The 19,938-nt window shown below is 39.7% G+C and overlaps 1 protein-coding gene across 1 annotated transcript in view; it reads right to left on the minus strand.

Moving 5' to 3' along the window:
* The window catches only part of LOC111219134 (copine-5-like), an 80,537-nt gene that overhangs the window by 1,908 nt on the left and 58,691 nt on the right, over nt 1-19,938 (minus strand). Inside the window, exons 15-18 of the mRNA XM_022741729.1 lie at nt 7,235-7,281; nt 5,942-6,123; nt 3,689-3,816; nt 1,974-2,076 (exon numbers count right to left, since the gene is read on the minus strand). Coding sequence (XP_022597450.1) covers nt 1,974-2,076; nt 3,689-3,816; nt 5,942-6,123; nt 7,235-7,281 — 460 coding nt within the window. The remainder of the gene's footprint in view (nt 1-1,973; nt 2,077-3,688; nt 3,817-5,941; nt 6,124-7,234; nt 7,282-19,938) is intronic.

Below are 19,938 nucleotides of genomic sequence, written 5' to 3' on the forward strand. Positions count from 1 at the left end.
TCAAATGCTGTGTTCATAAAACATGACTACTTCATCCTACACATCGCACAGTCTAACATTATTTATCCATCATGTTTGTATATAGAAATGGTCCAAATACTGTCAGTGTCCGGACAGGAGAGCCACATGTCCGATCCATTCATCTCCACTTTAAACAAAACCTAAACCTACATAATAAAGCTTTAATAAAGGTTCATCTTTCACAGTTAGTGGTGTGGCGGTTACTCCGTTGCACGAATTTAAACCGCAGTCCCGATGTGGAGACTGTGAAAGCTCTGGCATGAATGAATGATATATGCTTGTGGTAGAAATGCATTTACAGGGGTAAAAGTAGGTCAGCTTTCCTGGAAAAACCTCCCGAGGGAAGAGACCTGTCATAGATAGGACTAAACAGAGTGAGGAGGACCATCCTCTCCATGTTCTCTATCATTATTCCCCCTCCATCTCTATTCCCATGTTATCTTTCCCTCCACCAGGCTCATTCCTCATAACCTCTTGCTTGCTACACAAAAATACATACATTCTGTTTGCCCCTTTCCAGCAGCAGAAGACCCTAAAGGCATTTACTTATAAATGCCAGATCAGATTCTGTATCCAGAGCTGAATTATTCAGTCTACACCATTTGTTACTTTACCTGTACTGTAAAGTCACTCAAGGGATCTTACTCCATCAATCTGTCTGAACTCATCCTTCCTCCTCTCGCTGAACAGAACCACAATAAACACAAATGGGCTGACAGCAGATACCTGTTCTCATAATAAGATTTTGTTGAACATTTAAGGACTATACAGACTTATGCAGAGGGAAGATTGGCACTAAAATCATGCTAACACTTCAGCATCCAGATGTTCAGTACATGTAGTTAATCTCTTAAAATCCCATTATCAAATATCAAAGGATAGAGCTGGAGTTTGTATTTACCCCAGAGGCTGTGCTGTTAAATGTGTGGCCATACTAGTCAGTGAGGGCTAATCTGTGCTGGTTTAGGGAACAAGGAAATCAGAATAAACATTACAGTGCAGTTTGGCCAGCAGCAGTATTTATAACATTACTGCTGCCATGCGCGATGTGCTATCTGCAATCTTTAAAAAAAAAACACCTCTAAAAATACATCACAGCATCAGAGAGCACAAACAAGAAAGCAAAAGTGCAGAGATGAGTGTTGCATGTAACTCTTCCATCATGATTCATCCCCGCAGGGCGAAGGCTAAATGCCAAGTGAAACAGGTCACTGGGTCCTTTGCTCTGTGAAAACAGTAGCCAGGTCCAAACTGAGAGGTGAGAGGTGGCAGCAGGACACAGCAGGTTCGGCCCAAGCAGCGCAGAGCAGCAGACAAGATCTTAAAAGGAAGGTGTGGCTGTTCGAATGGTTTGATTAACAGTCGCAAATTCCCTTTAAACCCAGTCTGCTGGGGGTCAGAGCACCGTGTACCTGGTCGACGATGACTCGCAGAGAGTGCCAGCCTTACTGCTGTGGACGTATTCCAACTACAAAACTTTTCATGAGAAAGAAAATAGGCAGAATTGCAACAAAGGCAAGACAAACACAGTCAATTCTTAAAGATTTGACCAATCAGATGCCTCACATGGTCAACCGGATCAGGCCCCTGCTTTTGATAAAGTGGACCTGTTGACCTCAAACTGAATTTCAGCTGAGGCCCTCAACCGCCCCGAGGGTCTCAATAAGAAGGAAAAATAATAGACGAACAGAGCACCCAGGCAAAGGGGCTGAGACAAGTGGAGCAGAAAACATCCCATAAATCCTCAAATCTAGTGCTACTGGCTTATAAAGCCCTCAAAGTAACAAAAAGCCTGAGAGCAGTGTCACAGTAAGCTAAAAGCACCTGTGATGCCAATGCCCTCACAGAGGCGAAGGAGGAGAGAGCGACAGAGAGAGAGAGAGAGAGAGAGAGAGAGAGAGAGAGAGAGAGGGGGGTGAACGTCCACCGGCTAGAGTTAGAGATGCACTTACATTCACTATGGCCTCCTTGGTCTGAGCCATGTCTGATATGACGCCATCAGTGATAATGAGCAGGACAAAGTACTGAGATCCATCCTGAACCGCTGCTGCATACCTGAAACAGAGGAGTCATCAGCACACAGCGGTTTAACACAGAACCACACTGACGATGTTAAAGCTAAGTTGAAAACCGATGCAGACTACATGTTCATGGATTTACATGAAACTCTGAGATTGGTTTGAACAGCCAGAGAGAAAATTTAAAAGCAGCAACCACTGTGTCAGAGATTTAGGAAAATAAAAAAAAAAAAACATTAAAAAAACATGTTGCTCAGAAACAAACTCCCCCTCCACCCAGCGTGTGACACAAAAGCTTAATATAGACACGTAAAGAAGTAAAATATGTTGTACAGCTCTTCGCGTCTCAGAGGTCTATCCAGACACTATTATGAAACCCATCAGAGACACCACAGTGAGTGTGGCCTAGTTCCATCTCCCATCGCTGGCTGGTCTATGAATAATTTATTAAACTGTTTATGCAAAGTGCTGCAGTCTTATTCTTTAAGAACATTATTGATTCTCCAGCACTCAATTGACCAGACTTGATGAGCTAGAAATAGGAAAAACATGTCAGATCACCGTGAGAGCCAAGGACAGGTCGGAGGTGAGCCCTCGCCCTCGCTCTCGCTCTCGCTTTGGTAAATTTGAATGTGAAGTGCTGACATTTTAATCAAAGAGCGTGCCCAGTCAGTGACAACGGCAAGAGCGATGACTAGTGTTTAGGAGATTAAAGAGACGTTTGTCTTCCTCATCTGCCGTGCAACAGTGTGGGCCACACTCACTGGAGACATTTGACCATGTTACCAGAGCGCCAGCTGCAGCACCAGACACAATACTGCGTTACTGATAACCTACAGCGCGGTCAGCCCTATAATCGCAAATACCCGTGACTGACTGATTGATTGACTGGTTGAATGATCATATTTCCACCATTGGTCAGCCGAATGCCATGTGGCTGAGTTGGAGTTTCCCCATTGGCCACTGCTCTTTCAAAATGAAAGGTGTTGCCAACTCACTGCATTAGTCGCTAGATTTAGAGACTTTTTTTCCAAACAAGACTAGATATAAACCTTGTGCGTGGCTGGACCGTGTATGGGTCTCAAATGTTGCTACGCCTCCTGTTGCAACCTTGAGGAGACAATTTTAAACCACTCACATCTGCTGTGTACGTAATGTGGTACAGCCCCATTTATAGCAAATCCTATGAATTGAGTTTGTGCATTAATTCCATTGGCAATGACATGATGTTTGAATTAAAGCATATCGTGCTGCAGTCACAGTAATGCATATTTATTGAATAAAGTGCCTCATCAACACATCTGAAAAGCTACATGACATGAAGCCATTTACAAGTCCCGTGCACTCGCCCGCCTCCCACCATCTTACCTTACCACTTTCACTCGACGTCTGAAAAGCAATGTAGCACCTGCACTCTACTACGCCTGACACAACATACGCCTTATTACCATTTCTATTCATCTCAGCCTGACAGCTGATTGTTTATTTTCCCTTCATTAGGTCTGCTCAATTCATAGAGGAACCATCACTCACTGTCTTAATATCTCTGATGGCACATCTGCCCGCGGAAGATTACTTACAGATCGACTTTGAATGAAAGGACGACTGTGGTGTGATGTGTTCAGTGGGACAGATATTTGTGTTTGTACCTTGCCACATGATTAACAACAGGGGCGAAGTTGGTGGGTCCATACAGCTGAACCGTCTTAAGGCTTTGATGGTAAGCTTCGAGAATCCCCTCCATGCCGTTGCAGTACGGGTTCTCAGTGTTGCCGTTCTGAGAAAAACAAAACATGAATGGTACAAAAAAAATACAAATAGGGCAGATAGAATTGATTACAATGGGGTTTCACGCGTTTGTTATTAATAGATGTGAACAGCAGTGTTTCAGTTGTACTACACAGTGTTCAGGACTTAAACCTGCAATAAGAGATTTTCTTGGCCTCCTCCCGGCAGTGGAAACAAGTTATGGGCACAACACCGACATATCATCACCTTTTAAGTTGATAAGGTGAACAGCTGCTTATTTACTCATCCAGTTATCGAGAAACATTTAACATTCTTTTGGAGGCTTCAAGCTAGTATTAGCTTCTGGAAGATGTCGCTATGACTGACTCACAGGATAGCAAGGTCCCGTTGTAGGTGAGGGGCTGGGCAGAGGGAGGGAGGGGGGAGTGGGAGGAATGATGTGAGTGGTTTGCTCTCCAGTTTCTAGCTTGATTTCCAGATCGTGCATATTGCAGCTTTAATAAGAGGCTGAAGCGCAGTGCTTCACTGCCCTCTCTGGTTGAAAGTGTCAAGTCTGTTGCATCTCTAACCACAGTGGTGGGTTTGTTTATGCACACTGTATATTGTCTGTCCCAGTGTGTAGTGAATGAGTGAAAACACAGCCAAGAAGCCGTTGCCTGGGTATTTACACATGTAACGTTTGTCTAGGTTAGTAGGTCAAACATTTGTCACCTCAGTTTTGTTCACACTGTGAAAAAATGTCCGTCAAATTAACTTTGAAGTGTTGTAAGATCATGACATCAAAAAAGTGTACATAGAAAAACAATGAAGCAGTGTTTAATTTACAGTAATATTTTGTAAAAGAAAAAAAAATGCAACAAAAAATAACTTAATTTTAAAACAAGAATATGTTAAAAGAATCATATAATAGTAATGAATTTACACATTATTGTAGTTTAAACATAGAACAACTGTAATACTAGAAGCAACACAATGCAATTAAAATTAGTTTTTTGACAGGTATACATATATATATATTTTTTTTAAATACAGAAAGAAACTATATTACATTTTACAATTCATATGTTACAGTAAAATTCTGTCAATATGAAGGGGTAAGAGGTCTGATTAGAACTGAGGTTTATACTAAACAACATATTAGAAGATGCAGCACCTGGCTATGCTAAAGACAAACAAAAACATAGAAGGCAAACACAATGTCTCTTTTTTATGATTCTATAAAATTATATAATCATATATTATATATTGTGTATTATATAATTGTATATACAAATATATATACATATATATACATAATACATAGCACAAAGTACGTAAATAAAAGTGTGTTTTATTGTTGGCCTTTGACAAGATTTAGCTTAGACTGCTTTCAATCAAAGCTAAGCTAAGCTGAACACACTCCTGGTGACTACATGCTCTTCCCACACCCAGTGCAGCAGTGAGGTTGCAGCTGGAGGAGCCCTCAAGTACCACAGATACTTCTCCTCCTCCAGAAAAAAAAAAAAAAAAAAAAATCTAGAATAGATTTACTCTTCCGGGGCCGAATGACATTTTTGGAAGCATTCTTTTCTCCCAGAGATGTGCTCTTCAAACTTTTTTTCAAAGGTTAGCTTCTTTAGCTACAAGGCAAATTTCAAATCAAACCTATATAACAAATATTTCAACCAAGACTGTAACTTTTCTTTTAAACCCACTTACAAGACTAGAGCATGAAAGAATGAGGCTTCAATTATATGGTGAGATGAATCTTAATTTGCAAATTCTAATGGAAATATGGAGTGATGCAGACGTTACCCTGTAGACAGACTCCTCATTAGGCTGTACTATGCAGCAGCCAAAGCACATTAGCTGGCTGAGAGAAGCCAAATTGATTTAAGAATCCTTCAGCCTTACACAACCTAATTTGCACTATAAAAGGTAAATGGAATTCACTCTGAATTATGCATGTAAGAGGTGTGGCAGCATTCATCTAAAAATGCACACATCCATATTGCACATGAAAACATGCTTGCCCATACATGCTGGAGTGAGCATGTGCTCACACTCAAAGGCTCCACGGGGAGGGCCTAAATAAGTTTCACATCGAGTCAGATCAAGTATTCTGATGCAGAATTATTACAAGAGCATCTTGAATAACTTCATAATTTACTCACCAGAGGGAACTCATGGGAGACCCTCCCATCAGGGGGCAGCTTAGCACCGAATCCCAGGGCAGGGAACATCTTATCACTGTCATAGTCCTGGATGATCTCTCCCACAGCCTTCAGGGCCATGGCATAGGCATTCATCTGGTATGGGTTCATGTAGTGCAGTGAAGTGGACTGGGATGGATTTCCTTTCAAGACAAGAGCAGTCAGAGTCAGTGATGCAAGCCATCAGAGTGAGGCTTGAACTGACGGCCGCAGCCAGAGAAACATGAGTGAACCCAGACTAAATTGGATGTTCTGAGTCAGAGGTGGGGCTCAATGTGACTGTGACTTATCAGCAATCCTGGAATTGAGTAATGTTATGACGGCTACTGAATGAGAAAAACAGGACATGTTTATATTTCCCTGTGTATGATTTTGAAGTTACTGTGACTTGACGTGTATGTCTCATGGATATTAATCTCCAGCATTCCCCTTTGCACGAAGACAAATCAGTAACACTCAAACTATTAGATTCAGGAAATATCTAAATAGATCTATGTGTTTCTAGTCGTTTTGGTTTCATGACAGGGTAGGATCTTGTGCCAAGTTCACGTTATGTTGGAATGGTTATTATAGTGTGCACTGACAATATAAGATATCCAGAAAATGGGAGTGGAATTAGACTGAGCGTGGCACTTTGGCTGACATGAAGCGTCGCCACGTCCGTATTATGAAGCACCAAGTTGGATATATCTGCGCTGTCAGACCTCATGTTTACGTGAACAGTCTTTACGAGTCAGAAACTCGTGACTGCGATAAGTCCGCCATCACATGAACGCAGCATTGGGTTTGGGTTTTCTTTTGATTTGATAGGACAAGTCCTTAAGTGGAGGAGAGTAGAGAGGGAGCATAGAGACAGATGTTTATGTTAGACCCATTTATTTGGTGCATTTCCACGTTTGCACATCTGTATGTGAACGTGCCACCTTATTTAACAATGAATAATTTGTGTTGTACCTTTAAACACACAATTTTGGGGATTGTGTTTACCTTTTCTAAATTCTGTTTATAATCACTTTTGCCCTGTCCTCTCTCTCTCTCTCTCTCTCTCTCTCTCTCTCATACATGTACTTGACATTGTTTACTGTGTGAAAACATCAATAAAAATACATTTAAAAGAAAAATGATAAAATATATATAAAATATTACAAGAAGGGAGACAAATCCAGGCCCCTCTTTGACACAATGAAAATGCAATAGTCATACATCAGATGACAGATGGAAGCAGAGCAGGCTGACGGTGGTTGCAACACTCACCGTTTGATGCAGTGAAATCAATGGCCACTGTGAAGTGAATCTGAGTCCTGCAACAGATAAATAGGGGAAAGGAAGCTGTTAAACAAGAAAAAAAAGGAGGCAGGAAAACTCAGTGCTGCAGTTTAATGAGTTCTGGGCTCTCCTTTGTTTCACTGTGCTCTCTGCTCTACCTCTCAATCCACCTGAGATGAGGAGGAACAATGCAAAATCCAAAACAGCGCTGATAATAGACCTACTTTCTATCTTCACAATGCTCTTTTTTTGCTCCATCCAATCAGGGGTTTATTATTCAATTTATGAAAAAGAGAGAGCATACATCTTCTCATAGTCAAACTACATCCAAACCAGTATTGTGATCTTTAAATAACACTTACTTTACTAAGATTTAACAGCTCAGTGGCAAAGTTAAAACCACAAACACATCCCACAAACCATACTAGTGCTTATAAAGGCAGTTATTTCCCAAATGGTTTCCACAAACACCATAATGAGTTGCTGCAGCTGGCTTAATGACTTGACTGAACTCACACTGAGGAAAGATATGATTATTAACAAGGCATCAGAGCTGCAAAATAAAAACAATCCAGATTCATCACTAGTTGTTTTCACTGTGAACATTTACACAATCTTGCTGCACCAGATTATCCAATACACACCATCAGAATCTTTATCATTGTAATCAACATTATTGTCTTTTCTTCACTTCGTTGCTATGGCGCAATCAATGGGGGAAATTCAGGTATTCAATTCACTGCATCAATGTGAAAACGCAACCTCACAATATGTCCAGGAACGACAGGATATTTTTTTTTATTCATGAGCTCGTAATGATAGCCCAAACCTTGAAAAGAGACTAAACACTGTCGAACAAGTCTCCGCTGCATTTGCCAGTTTCCCTAGAGGGACAAACGCACAGCGAAGGGAAGGTGGGCTTAGATCAAAGTGTGTGCTCTTTCATCGGGATTAACACTGATTGCCTTCTCTGACTTCACCTCCATTATGATATTCCCACAAGCTCTGTATTGGAGATAATGGCGGCCTCCTCCAGGGGAGAGACTGACCCCAGCTCATTAATCAGTATTGAGCCGGACTGCTCGGCTGACAAAGGGGGAACTGTTACAACGGCATGCTGCCTCAGCTGATGCTCTGCTGATTTCTGCGGTGAGTTTTGAATGTTTGGCCGGAAAAGCACAGTGGTGAGTCAAGGCCGAGTGCAGGACAGTAGAAACGGCAACATGGGAACGGTCAGTCAAACTGGCAATTAGGTCATCAGAGCGTCACCTAGAGGTTCATCCTCAGACAGTAGCTGCTAAACTGCAGTCGGCTGAGCTACCCACAACATGATGCATTACCTCTTTTATCCGACTGCATTGACCGGTGTTATATTTTTAGCATTAATAGCATAATGCTGTGTACAACTCCCAATCCTTTTATAAAGATAAAAACAGTGTAACAAGAAAACGCTTACACAACTAGACACAACAAACGATAACCAGAATACAGTTTAACAATTGAAGCACCTAAATATAATAACAATGGAATGATCAGTCAGTTAATCAATGTCATAATTAACCCTTGTGTGATGTTCATATTTTTGTTACTCAGCCAGTGTTGGCGGGTCTGGTGGACCCGCTGCATTTGTTGGGGTTTAATTCAACACAATCAAACAATTTTCTGTTAAAATACTTAACAGATGTTTACTTCATCCCAATTACAAGCAATATACAGTAAACAGCATATACTTGTATGGTTAATATAAAATGTGTAGGGGGGTGTACAATGTGTGGTCATTGAAAATGTGTTCTGATGAATATTCTTCACAGAAAATGAGCCAAGGCCAATGAGTCTGGGTTTGAAAAAATACTTAATCATATAATATTTCTTTTAATAAAAAAAGAAAACGGGTCCCACAGACCCGAACACCACACAAGGGTTAATCACCTGAGACATTTATCAAACAAAAATGCTGCAGCTTTTTAAAAGTAAGGATTAGCTGCTTTTCCGTGTTTTATATTATTGTCAGGTGAATATTTGGGTTTTCGATTGTTGGTCTGACAAAAAATAATGTCAACGGATTTTCCGGTAAAGTTATCAAAGCTTAACTTATGTGGTTTTCAGCCCTGTATTCTAGGAGTAGCGTTTCCACACCTCATGATTTCCGTCCTATGGTTCAAGTTCAAAAGTGAGGGCGTGGAAGTCAGGGTGGTGTTTGAGGGTGTAGCATGTCTGATTTTTTTTTTGACAGACACGACTGAAAAAAATCAAGATATTGCAGAATCACCTGCCATCAATGTACTTGTCTGGTGATGGGTTTGTTAATATGTCAGTGGTGAGGTCTCCATCAGAAATGTGTATTGTATGATTATATACCATCACATATTATCTGACCAATGTCTTCTAGGAAAAACGTCAAGGTGGATACGCCTCGTTTCCGTGGGTACTATTGCTTGGGTTGTGGTTATAATCAGGGTTGTTTTCTTCACATTGCTATCCCCCTGTTCCACTCGGTGCAGTAGTTTTCCATGAGGATTCACGGGGTGAAAAGGTTCAGAAATCAGGGCTTTCTCAGTGTTGCCACTATCTATTAGAGAAAAGTACTGTGAACAAACAGGCCAACAGAGCATGGACACAGCCGGCCCTCTGGGGATCAGTATTTGCTGTTGTCTGAGTCTTGCTGCAGGAAGAGTTACATCTCTCAGCGCACATACAGTATGTCTGTGTTCAGTTGAGTGGCTTTGAGTTTCACTACTTGTTTTTTTGATTTATTTGTATTTTTTTTTTTTTTAAGTTTAACTTGTGACACGCGGTGGGGATTAGTTTAAGAGCTGAGCACACAAAATTTTTAGTGACAAAAAAAAAAAAAAATCAATGTGGATTGATGCTGGAGTATCGTCTGTTTTGTAGGTATTCTTACAAAGAACCAACAGCTGGTGGCTGGTCTGGAGATGTGTTTTTTTTATCCCTGAAATCCTCCAATCTATAGTCCTTGAAAGCAGGTAATTTTTCAGTCATCTTTCATTTCTTAGACTTGTCCTTGAGCGTTATAGTGTTCTATGGACGAATTAATGCAACATCATCATTTCTTACATTTGATCAGGACTTCATAAATCTGACACCAGCCTTCAGATGGTCTCTTACACCCTGGCTCAGTACAAATCCTTCAGAACAGACGGTTCCAGTATTTCCCAGTGGGTTTCACATTGTCCCTTCATATCACCACTAACTTACCGTCTCATCTTCTCTCAGTTTTGGTCTCAGCTAAAATGACAGCTGTCTCTGTGTCACCTTGAATTATTGCAGAAGATTAAAATAGGTACGACTGTATCGGTATCATGTCGACCGTCCCCTTCCAGTTAGACAAACACCATATGGCAGGAGTCTTTGTAATGTGTAAAACATTGTGACACAGAATGCAGCTACAGTGAACACCTACAGTTGCATCAGTATGTGCTGGAAATCAGCCAACACAGACTACAGCAATGCGCAGATTGGCACAGTGTTTCTTGTTTAATGAAATTCAGGCAGATATACACGAGGGTGAAGTTTGGTTTGTGGGGTTGGGGATGGGTGGGGGTGGAGCATACGTACTGTATGTTTATATGCAAGAGTCATAGGAGTCGCCAGCCCACATGGGCTGACAACACACGTAGATTACCTCCAGAGAGGAAGCCAATACTCGCTACTACATACATACACATTACACCAAATATAAACCGAACAAAGTGAACATACAACTTTAACATGTACAGTGTAATTTAAACTCAGTTTTCTTTGTTATATGTAAACGTGTTTTTAATTAACACTCAGTTGGCAGTTTTATGAGGGACAGCTAAAACAAATACAGTCTAATACAACAGTGCTGCAATAAACAGGGGTTTCTATTATTTTGTCCACACCAGTTATATCAGTGAGGGTAGACTAAATAACAGGTACACCTCTTTGTATAATGCAAATCAGTTCGACAGCACCACAGACTGCAGCCTACAAAATGATCACACAGCTGAATCAACACGTCTCCGAACTGGTTTCAGCACGAAAAACTGAACATTAAAAGCTTCATGGAGCAGGATTATTAACAGCAATAGACTGTATTAGTTTTAGCTGGGTGTGGGTGTACCTGCCAGCTGAGTGTATGTAAACGTGTATTGTACTCTACATTCATCTGCCATATCAAGCAGACTGTGACGCATTTCATCTCACCCTCTTCCCCCTCTGGGACCGAATGGAAGAGTCCAGTTCCCACAACATAAGGCAGGATGTCAGATCTTAACTGACCTCCAGCTCCGCTCAGGTTAAGGGTGACACGTTGCTCGGGTTTGGTTTGTTTAATATTTCTTCTGACCTTTTCCGTGAGCAAAACCAAGGCAACTTATTTCTAAATATATACTGTAAACCAAACTTGGACAATAACGTGAATGATTATCTAAGCAATCCCAATAAAAATGTCGTTTAATAAGTCTATTGTGCTGATGAACTTAATCCACAATCACATCATGTCATCCTTTGTCTTAACTTCACCTGGCTCCCATCTCATATCACCACATACTGACAGTTTAGGGGTCATTTTAAGCCACAAGATTTACACAGATGTGTGTATGTATTGTAACCAAGATCTTTATAAACCATAACCTTTTTCAGAACAGCTCCCAGAGTCTGACAGGATACTTATTCCTGTTTCAAAAGTAAGATGATCATCTTAGGTAAAAACCTGAATGTTTTTAACTCTACCAATATGACAAAGGAACTGAACCATTATGAAACACAAACTTACTTTTGTGTCTCCCCTTTTTTCTAAAATGCATAATCCGGCTTTTATCTTTAATTGCCATTTACTCAACCATGTACAATACTTATTAAAATAAGATCCTGTTCAGAGTCTGCCAGCAGAACTACCCCATCTGCATAAATAAAGGTACCAACTGTGAGATCAGAGCGGCTGACCTCTATACCCGCTTGCCTGACCTCGAACATTAAATCATATATATATAGTGCAAATAGTGTAGGAAAGAGCACAGCCCCTTGTTTCACACCAGAAGCAGTTGGAAACCGACTGGGGCTTTGATAAAGAGCTTCCACAGCTTTGTAAAATTTACCATCATTACCGTAGCTTTCAAAAATCCTTCTGGAAATAGCCCCTCTCCTATATTCTCACACAAATGATTCCAGACAGAGAAATTATATATATAAAGTATATATATATATATACACATATATATATATATATATATACAACCCTATATATACATATGATCAATACAAGCTCTAATCCTATGGAACCCATTCTATTCGTCTGTCAAATGTCCCAATGATTCCAAATAATGTTTGATTCTTTTATTAACACCGCAGAAATATTTATAACCACAACTAAGAAAACTTATCTCTCTATAATTCATAGGAACTCTGGGATCATTATAATTCATTTAAACAAACTGTGGGAATCATACTCTTTTCAAAACAAAAACTAAGGAGATGATACAGAACAGGGAACAGACAAGGCAACGTCAGAAACTGATTAGAAACGTTATCAATACCTGTTTGTTTTTTGTTTTTTTATTTTGTGCCATCAATTGCCTTCTTCCCTTTCTGTGAAACTTGTATTTCAATACTGATTACAGACATACGCCTCCTGCTGCGTATTAACCTGAATGGTGCTCTTAATGTCGACTATCCTATAGCAAGAAAAATATCATCCCAGTCACACCTGCACTTATTTGCAGAAAATAAAGAAGTTTCAAAACACAATTAATAACAACATTTTGTTTTGCAATTGTCCCCACTCACAACCCCCCCCCCCCCTTCCTTCTTTTCCCAGCAGCCCTCTTCATCTCCACCCATATTGCTTTTAATTCTTTGTTACAATATTATACACAGAATTGTAGACAGCACTATTATTATAAGTAGTAATCTTTAAGGGAATATTAACTAGTCAATTTAAAATTATGGATTCAATTATTTTATCTAAGCCACATAACATGTAGAGAGGTCAGTCTTCCTTCTTTAAGCCCTGAGTAATGTCTGCAGGTGTTACTTTTAGGGCTGCACATAGCCTGGACCACCTTCACCAACAGCGTAGGTGTGCAGCCTGTATAATGTAACCTGAGAGGCAAAACCCATTAGGCTTAACTGCTTTGAGCACATGGTAATACTTGAAGGTGACTCAGATTATATAGCAACATTTTATCATTCAATCAACTCAGATCTCTCGTCTGGACTACGGCGGCTGTAGCAAGATAACCTATAATCCCCGGTGTGCTCAGATATACAGTATGTGGCAGTAAAAGTGGTCATAAAAGAAAACTAGAAGAAAGATCGGAGAGGTCTAGACTGGCAAGATTTCGGAAAACTGTCACGTCAGTTTCTAGTTGCGGCGTCCCCCGAGGACAAAGCTGAAAATAACTGTGTACATAACGTTACAGTGAAGCCATCCGCCTCTGCCTCCCCTTAAACTCAAACATGAGCAGGACCAACGACGGCCCAATGTCAGAATGAGACACCGAAGCAGCTCAAAAACAGTCCAGCGCACATTATCTGAAGTCATTCGATATCAATACCATCTCTTCCCTGCAAAGGTGAAACGCATGTAGAGAAAGGAAAGCTGGTGAAAGAATCTGAGAAATATCTCCTGTTTTGAAGAATCAGTGAACGTCGAAGAGGAGGGAAAGAAAAGAAAAGAAAATGATATGCTCCTATAAAAATACCATTCTCCTGTCTGACCACAAACCTATATGAAACAAAAAAAAAAAAAAAAAATCATCTTCTCTCATTTCAGGTCAACACAACATTTTGGGATGAAACTATTAAACCTTAATAAGATCTTCACACAATAGCGGCTCCACACAAGTCATCACATGGCCGATCTCACTGCAGATTTCATTTAAAAAGAAACATTTCAATATGTGATCAAAAGAATATAAATATTTCATTAGCTCCTCAGAGTCAGAGCAGTATATGGAGTTTGGACTTTAATTACCTCTGTTTGATCATATCTCTGCCCCAATTGAACGTTAATGAAAATTAATGAAAAACCAATTCACTGTGAAACCAGTCAGGATGTGACAAGGTATCTGGAGAAGAAATTGCTTTTTTTTTTTCCCTTCGCTTCAGGAATAGTCTAAAATGCATCATGCTAGTCATCATCTTCTAGAGACGTAGCAGTAAAGCAAACACACATGAAAGAAGAGGAATCATTAGAAGAAATCGAAAAATATCAAATTTGGGTCACAGATCAGATTTATACAGCTTGCTGTTCAGGCTCTTGCTCATATTTCTCATCATCTCTCTGAATGGCAGTGTTGGCAAGCATTCAGGTTCAGTTTCTAGTTTTTTTCTCAGTTGGATTTTATTCATTTGCATGAGTTGAAGAAAAGTCAAATTCTTCACTAGTACAGATGCCAAATCGAAACTATGTGACCCATGGGAGTGACTGTGCGCCGCGCCAGAACCCATAAATTGCAATGTGTGGATGTGAATGCATAAAGTGTAAACAACAGTAGAATTAAATCTGAATCTGATTTCCGACTTAACTAAGATCATTCTTCAAAGATGTCAGTGTAAAATTAGGACATAAATAAAGAATTTGTTACAATAAAAAAAAAAAACATCTTTTTGTATTAAGTATCTGTCGCAAATGTGCAATATTTGTGACGACTTGCTCAGAGAGCTAACATCTTATTTTTCTATCTTGGTAATAGCTTGTTAAAACAGAATGCATCTTATAATTAGTGGACACATATCTAATCTTTCCCGGTTCACTCTCAGCACCCACTGCATGTTGGATCGTCCCAATAGGGCAAATCTCCTCATTTCTAATGAGGTTTTGTGAGTTTTTCTCATCACATGTCTAAAGGTTAAGGTTGTGTGGTTTATCTTCAAAATGTGGGCGATGTGAAACCCTTTGAGACAATAACAGTTATTAAAGGTTACACAAATAAACCTGATCTAACTGGGTGAATGTTCACTGGAGAATAGGCTCCATTTACACAGACTGATAAGACTTTAAAGTTGCCTAAAGGTTTTCCAGTTAAATGGACAAAACTGCAGCTACTTCTCCTGAGCTCTCTTCACTCACTGAGGCTGGTGTTTCATTTTCCATGGATACACTTAATCTTTCCCATTGTGGATAAGCAGCACGCTCATTGTTTCATCCCTTCACTCTAATCTTGTTTATTTTTCTCATCAGTCTGTCATGCAATCTGCTCCAAGCTGAGAATCTGTTAAAAGCAATATCTTTTTTCTTTTCCTTCTCTTACTTGATAAATTAAGTTATATATGATTGGAGCTCTCACAAAGTGAAATTATATCTTTGCAGTGGCGTCACAAATCACTTAGCCACCACAGCTGGTGCCGACATAGAGATCTGTTGGATAACAGCAGTGCACAAATAATATGAAATTAAATTCTACGCTTGTATGTCTAAAATATACATATAAAGGTCCCAAGACCGAAGGAAAATGAAAATCTATTCTAGTGATGTTGGCATAGGTAGAGATCACAGGAGGAGGGGGAAGCCAAAAGCAGCCTAAATCTGATTTAATATTTATACTTTTAATTATATGAATCAATGATTCAGCTCATATAGGTCGTCTTTAGGAAAGAAAAGCTTGAACTCATCTTAATCAAATATTTATGTATAATTTCTAGTTCCCAGGACAACCAACCGGGACACAGAAATAGTCCAAAGCACAAATTTGCAAATAAGGAAAACACCTCAAACAACAAAATATCCACAATCTAGGAACCAGCAAATACAAACCACAGCTGGATGCAAACTAAGCAATCCGTCTTCAGAAGCACGTACAATGCAGATGTATATTGTTTTGGGTGCATACAGTATATGGAAATAAGAGAAAAACAAGTCTACAATATAATATATTATCATGCACACCTATCAAAATAATGTGCATCAATTCAACCAAGTAGTAAAAACAAGTAGTCTTTAATATTTTGAGTAAATATATAGAGAGATGAATAACACTGAGAATCCTACAGGACAGATTATTGGTTGGGTTGTTTGTTTGTTTTTTTTAATTTGTGGACATACAATATTAAAAAGGTTCCCTGTGAAGTTTTTAACTTTTAGTAGCACTAAAGAGCATTTTTTATGAGCAAGCGGCTGTTTTGTTTGTCCCACTCACGCACTTGAGGACGAAGCTACATTCACGTGGGCGACACGATACACAGCCCTGCCAACGATGCCAACCAGTGAACCAGTGACGGCGGGCAGAAGAAGACTGCTAGCAAATAAACACTAATGTAAACTATGTAAGGTGTAAAATACTTTTTCTTTTTTTTTTTTCTTTCTTAAAATCACATTTGTAAATGTTTAAGAGGAAGAAAATGTAATCAACACATTTGTTAGAAATCAAGGATACACACTGTGTGTTCTGGTAACACTGAATATAAACTTTTTTTGTTTGTTTATTAGAAAACTCACTTGTAATGTTTGAGGTCTTTCCTGGCTATAGACTCTATTTCTATAAGGTCAACTGACATAACTGAAACAAGGACACACAGTATAATAAATCCTTTATACACACTTATGAAGTAATGCAGGCAGGAAGTGTTTTAGTGTCTCGTCAGTCACAACAATGCCATCTTGTAATAGGATATCAGGCTATCTGTGAGAAAGTGGATGAAAGTAAGAATCAGTGAATGAAAAAAATAATTGCATACATGATTGAAGTCATTATTGAATTATAATGAAGTTCATTTCCGGATCCATGAGATCCTTCACGTTTAAAAAGCAGGGGTGCTGCGGGTGTCGGTCCATTCATTAACATAATGAGTAAAATGTTGCGTTAAATCTCCTACATGTAGATTATTTACATCAGTGACTCTTCGTCAGATGAACTCTGACAGCACTAATGGCTGCACGTTAAGATGTAAGTTGGTTTATGTTCGGCTCTCTGCCCTCAGAGACCCAAAAACCATCTTGTGGAGAAAAGATGGAGCATCAATCAAAACAGAAAGAGAAAAGCAGAGATAGAGATAGACTTGACTTACAGTACATAGAGATAGGAAAGTAATATTGAGCCTTTCTGCACCCCACCCCCCCCTGTCATGTTTTTGATGGTATCTTCCAGACTCTTCCTATCTCTGTGGCTCCTTATGAAGAATTTTAATAAACAAAGACTTCCATTATTGAGAGCACTTCTCATGGAAAACATCAGGGAGACAAAGACAACAGGAAGGCACAGACGCTACAGCGAGCCTTTCATGATGATTTAAAAGCCCTCAAGAGAAAATATCACAACATCTGATGCTGGAGCGATTTTCTTTCAGGGATTTCATATTTCAAAAAAAATTGCCCTGATCCCAGAGTGTTTTTTAAAGTAATAGTCTTTGTCATCATTCCCTCTCCCGGGCACGGCACCGAAAGAAGTGATGAGCTTTTAACATCTCTAAATGTCTGTAACAAAAAGATGAATTGCCACTCTACATAATGCTTCACTCCCCATGCTGGGTCAAAATAATTAATGGGGCAATCTCTCTCTCTCTCTCTCTCTCTCTCATTTCTGTCCGAAACAGTTTCATGTGAAGATTTCCACTTCGCATTTAACATGATGGATAAAAAGCTGTGTCAACCCGTCAAACTGATGGCTTCATTAAGAGTTCAATTCAAATCTGAGTTTAAATAACTGAGGATTGTGCTTTAACAACAGACTCAGGTGTGTGCAGCCTTTAACAGTAGCTGCATATAACTTTTTTTTTCCTCCAATAATAATTGCAATTAAAGCACGATGCACGTTAACACCTCCATCAGAATAAAGTCTCTCTCTCTCAGAATGAAATTTCATACTTGTCCTGCACACGTTCACCTACACCAAGATGTCCTCGGGGGAAACAGCCTTCCTCAGGGGAGCGATCTATGAATGCATAACATTTACTAGTTTACTACCAAACAGAAGGTGCACCTTCTGTTCCAACACTCCGGCAGTATTAATTACAATTAGTAAAGTCAAATTTTTACTTAAGCGGAAATGCAGGTAACCCAAAAGAGTCTACAGTGCTTGCAATAGGTCCATCTTTCTGAAGTGTGCGCTGCTGGATTTGTTGTATTATTGTGCATTTTACAGTTTTTTTTTTTTCATCACCACTCTGTCAGCTACGTGTAAAGTCATCCGCCAGAAATCGGAGCGGGAGTTTTGACAGTGACGTCACTGATCAACAGGTTAGCGGTTGTGTCTTTCACTCTACATTTCAGAAACACTTCTTTCTGAAACACATTTTTTCATCTGAAGAAAAGCTTTCGTGTTTTTAAATCTCCGCATGGTTGCGCTAGTCTTCATGTCCTGATATTTCTTTGGACTTCCTCCTCATAAATTTTGAGTTTCTGAAGACATTTATCTGTTCCGACAAATCACCCTGTACATGAAAGCAAAATATCCAATAAATAATTAAATGATGTAGTCTTAAAACCTTTGCAGGCAATTTAGGGCTGTTTTTTTTTTAAATCTTATTTTAAGGTCTCCTTTGACACAGACGTTTAATATTCCACTTCTAGCTGAACGTTTTTCTTCTTCTACACATCTCGCAGAAATTTAAACTCAGAACACTAGTGAGAATACTCACAGCACACACCCCAGTATCAGCAAATCACCGTGCTCGTCTTTAGGTTACTCAGAACTTGGATAAGTGTTTATCTGGGTGTAAGATGAGATAAGATGTCAAGATGAACAGACATGAAAACAAAACTATTATTACCGAGTCGCATTGTGTGCCTCTTTTGACCAACAAAATCTAATCAGTTCATCTTTGAGTCCAAGTGAACGTTTGTGCTAAATTTGAAGAAATTCCCTCGAGGCGTTACAGAAATGTAGAGTTCACAAGAACGGAACGGACGGACGTCGGACGGATGGACAAACGGAAAAACCAAAAACATAATGCCTTCAGCCACAGCTGTCATAAAAACCCAATACCTGAAATATGTGTGTAAGTGCTGTACATTTTGATTTGGACCTACAGTGTATTAGTACCAGTTTTCTTTCTTCCTCCATTTTCCTTCATTGTCTCTAGGACAAATTAGATCTGAAGCGAACAAGTAGTTAAAGGTATAGATGAAAACACTGTTACTTTGTGTGTGTGTGTGTGTGTGTGTGTGTGTGTGTGTGTGTGTGTGTGTGTGTGTGAGAGGGGGGGAGAGAGACCAACAGGACAGATCTGGGACACTCAGCCATCAGCAGCAAAGCAGCAGGAAACTAAAACCAGGGCAGCCACTGATCCACTGAGAAACATTTCCATATGTGACAGGTTGTCCGGCCTTAATTAAGCTCTCAGATCTTCTCCATATTTTATCACAGTCATCCATATTCATTCACACTGTAGTTGTGGCTGCGGACAAGATCGTCTCCTTCGCGGCCACATAGCGCTCAGCACACACATGTGGAAAATTCCAGATCACTCACTCACTGTCGTCAATAACCCTGAGGCAAATGCGGACGGGTGCTTGTACTGCAATGGGCAGCAGGAGAGGTGGGAAACAGGATGAGTCACAGGAGCTGAAGTAATGCATTTAAATCTACTGTATTAAATCTCACAGCACTGATTTTCTACCTTATTTCCATGTATTAGTCACAGCATCAACATGTCTAAGTCTACAGGGCTCACTAATGTTCTCTGCTCCTGCAAACTAGTTAACTCCCACTATTGATTGATATTCTAACACTGCGTCTGTGAACAGTGAGACCACAGACAGAGTTCAGTGG

This window comes from Seriola dumerili, unplaced genomic scaffold, assembly GCF_002260705.1.
Source record: "Seriola dumerili isolate Sdu_G_001 unplaced genomic scaffold, Sdu_1.0 BDQW01000056.1, whole genome shotgun sequence".
Taxonomy (NCBI): Eukaryota; Metazoa; Chordata; class Actinopteri; order Carangiformes; family Carangidae; genus Seriola; species Seriola dumerili.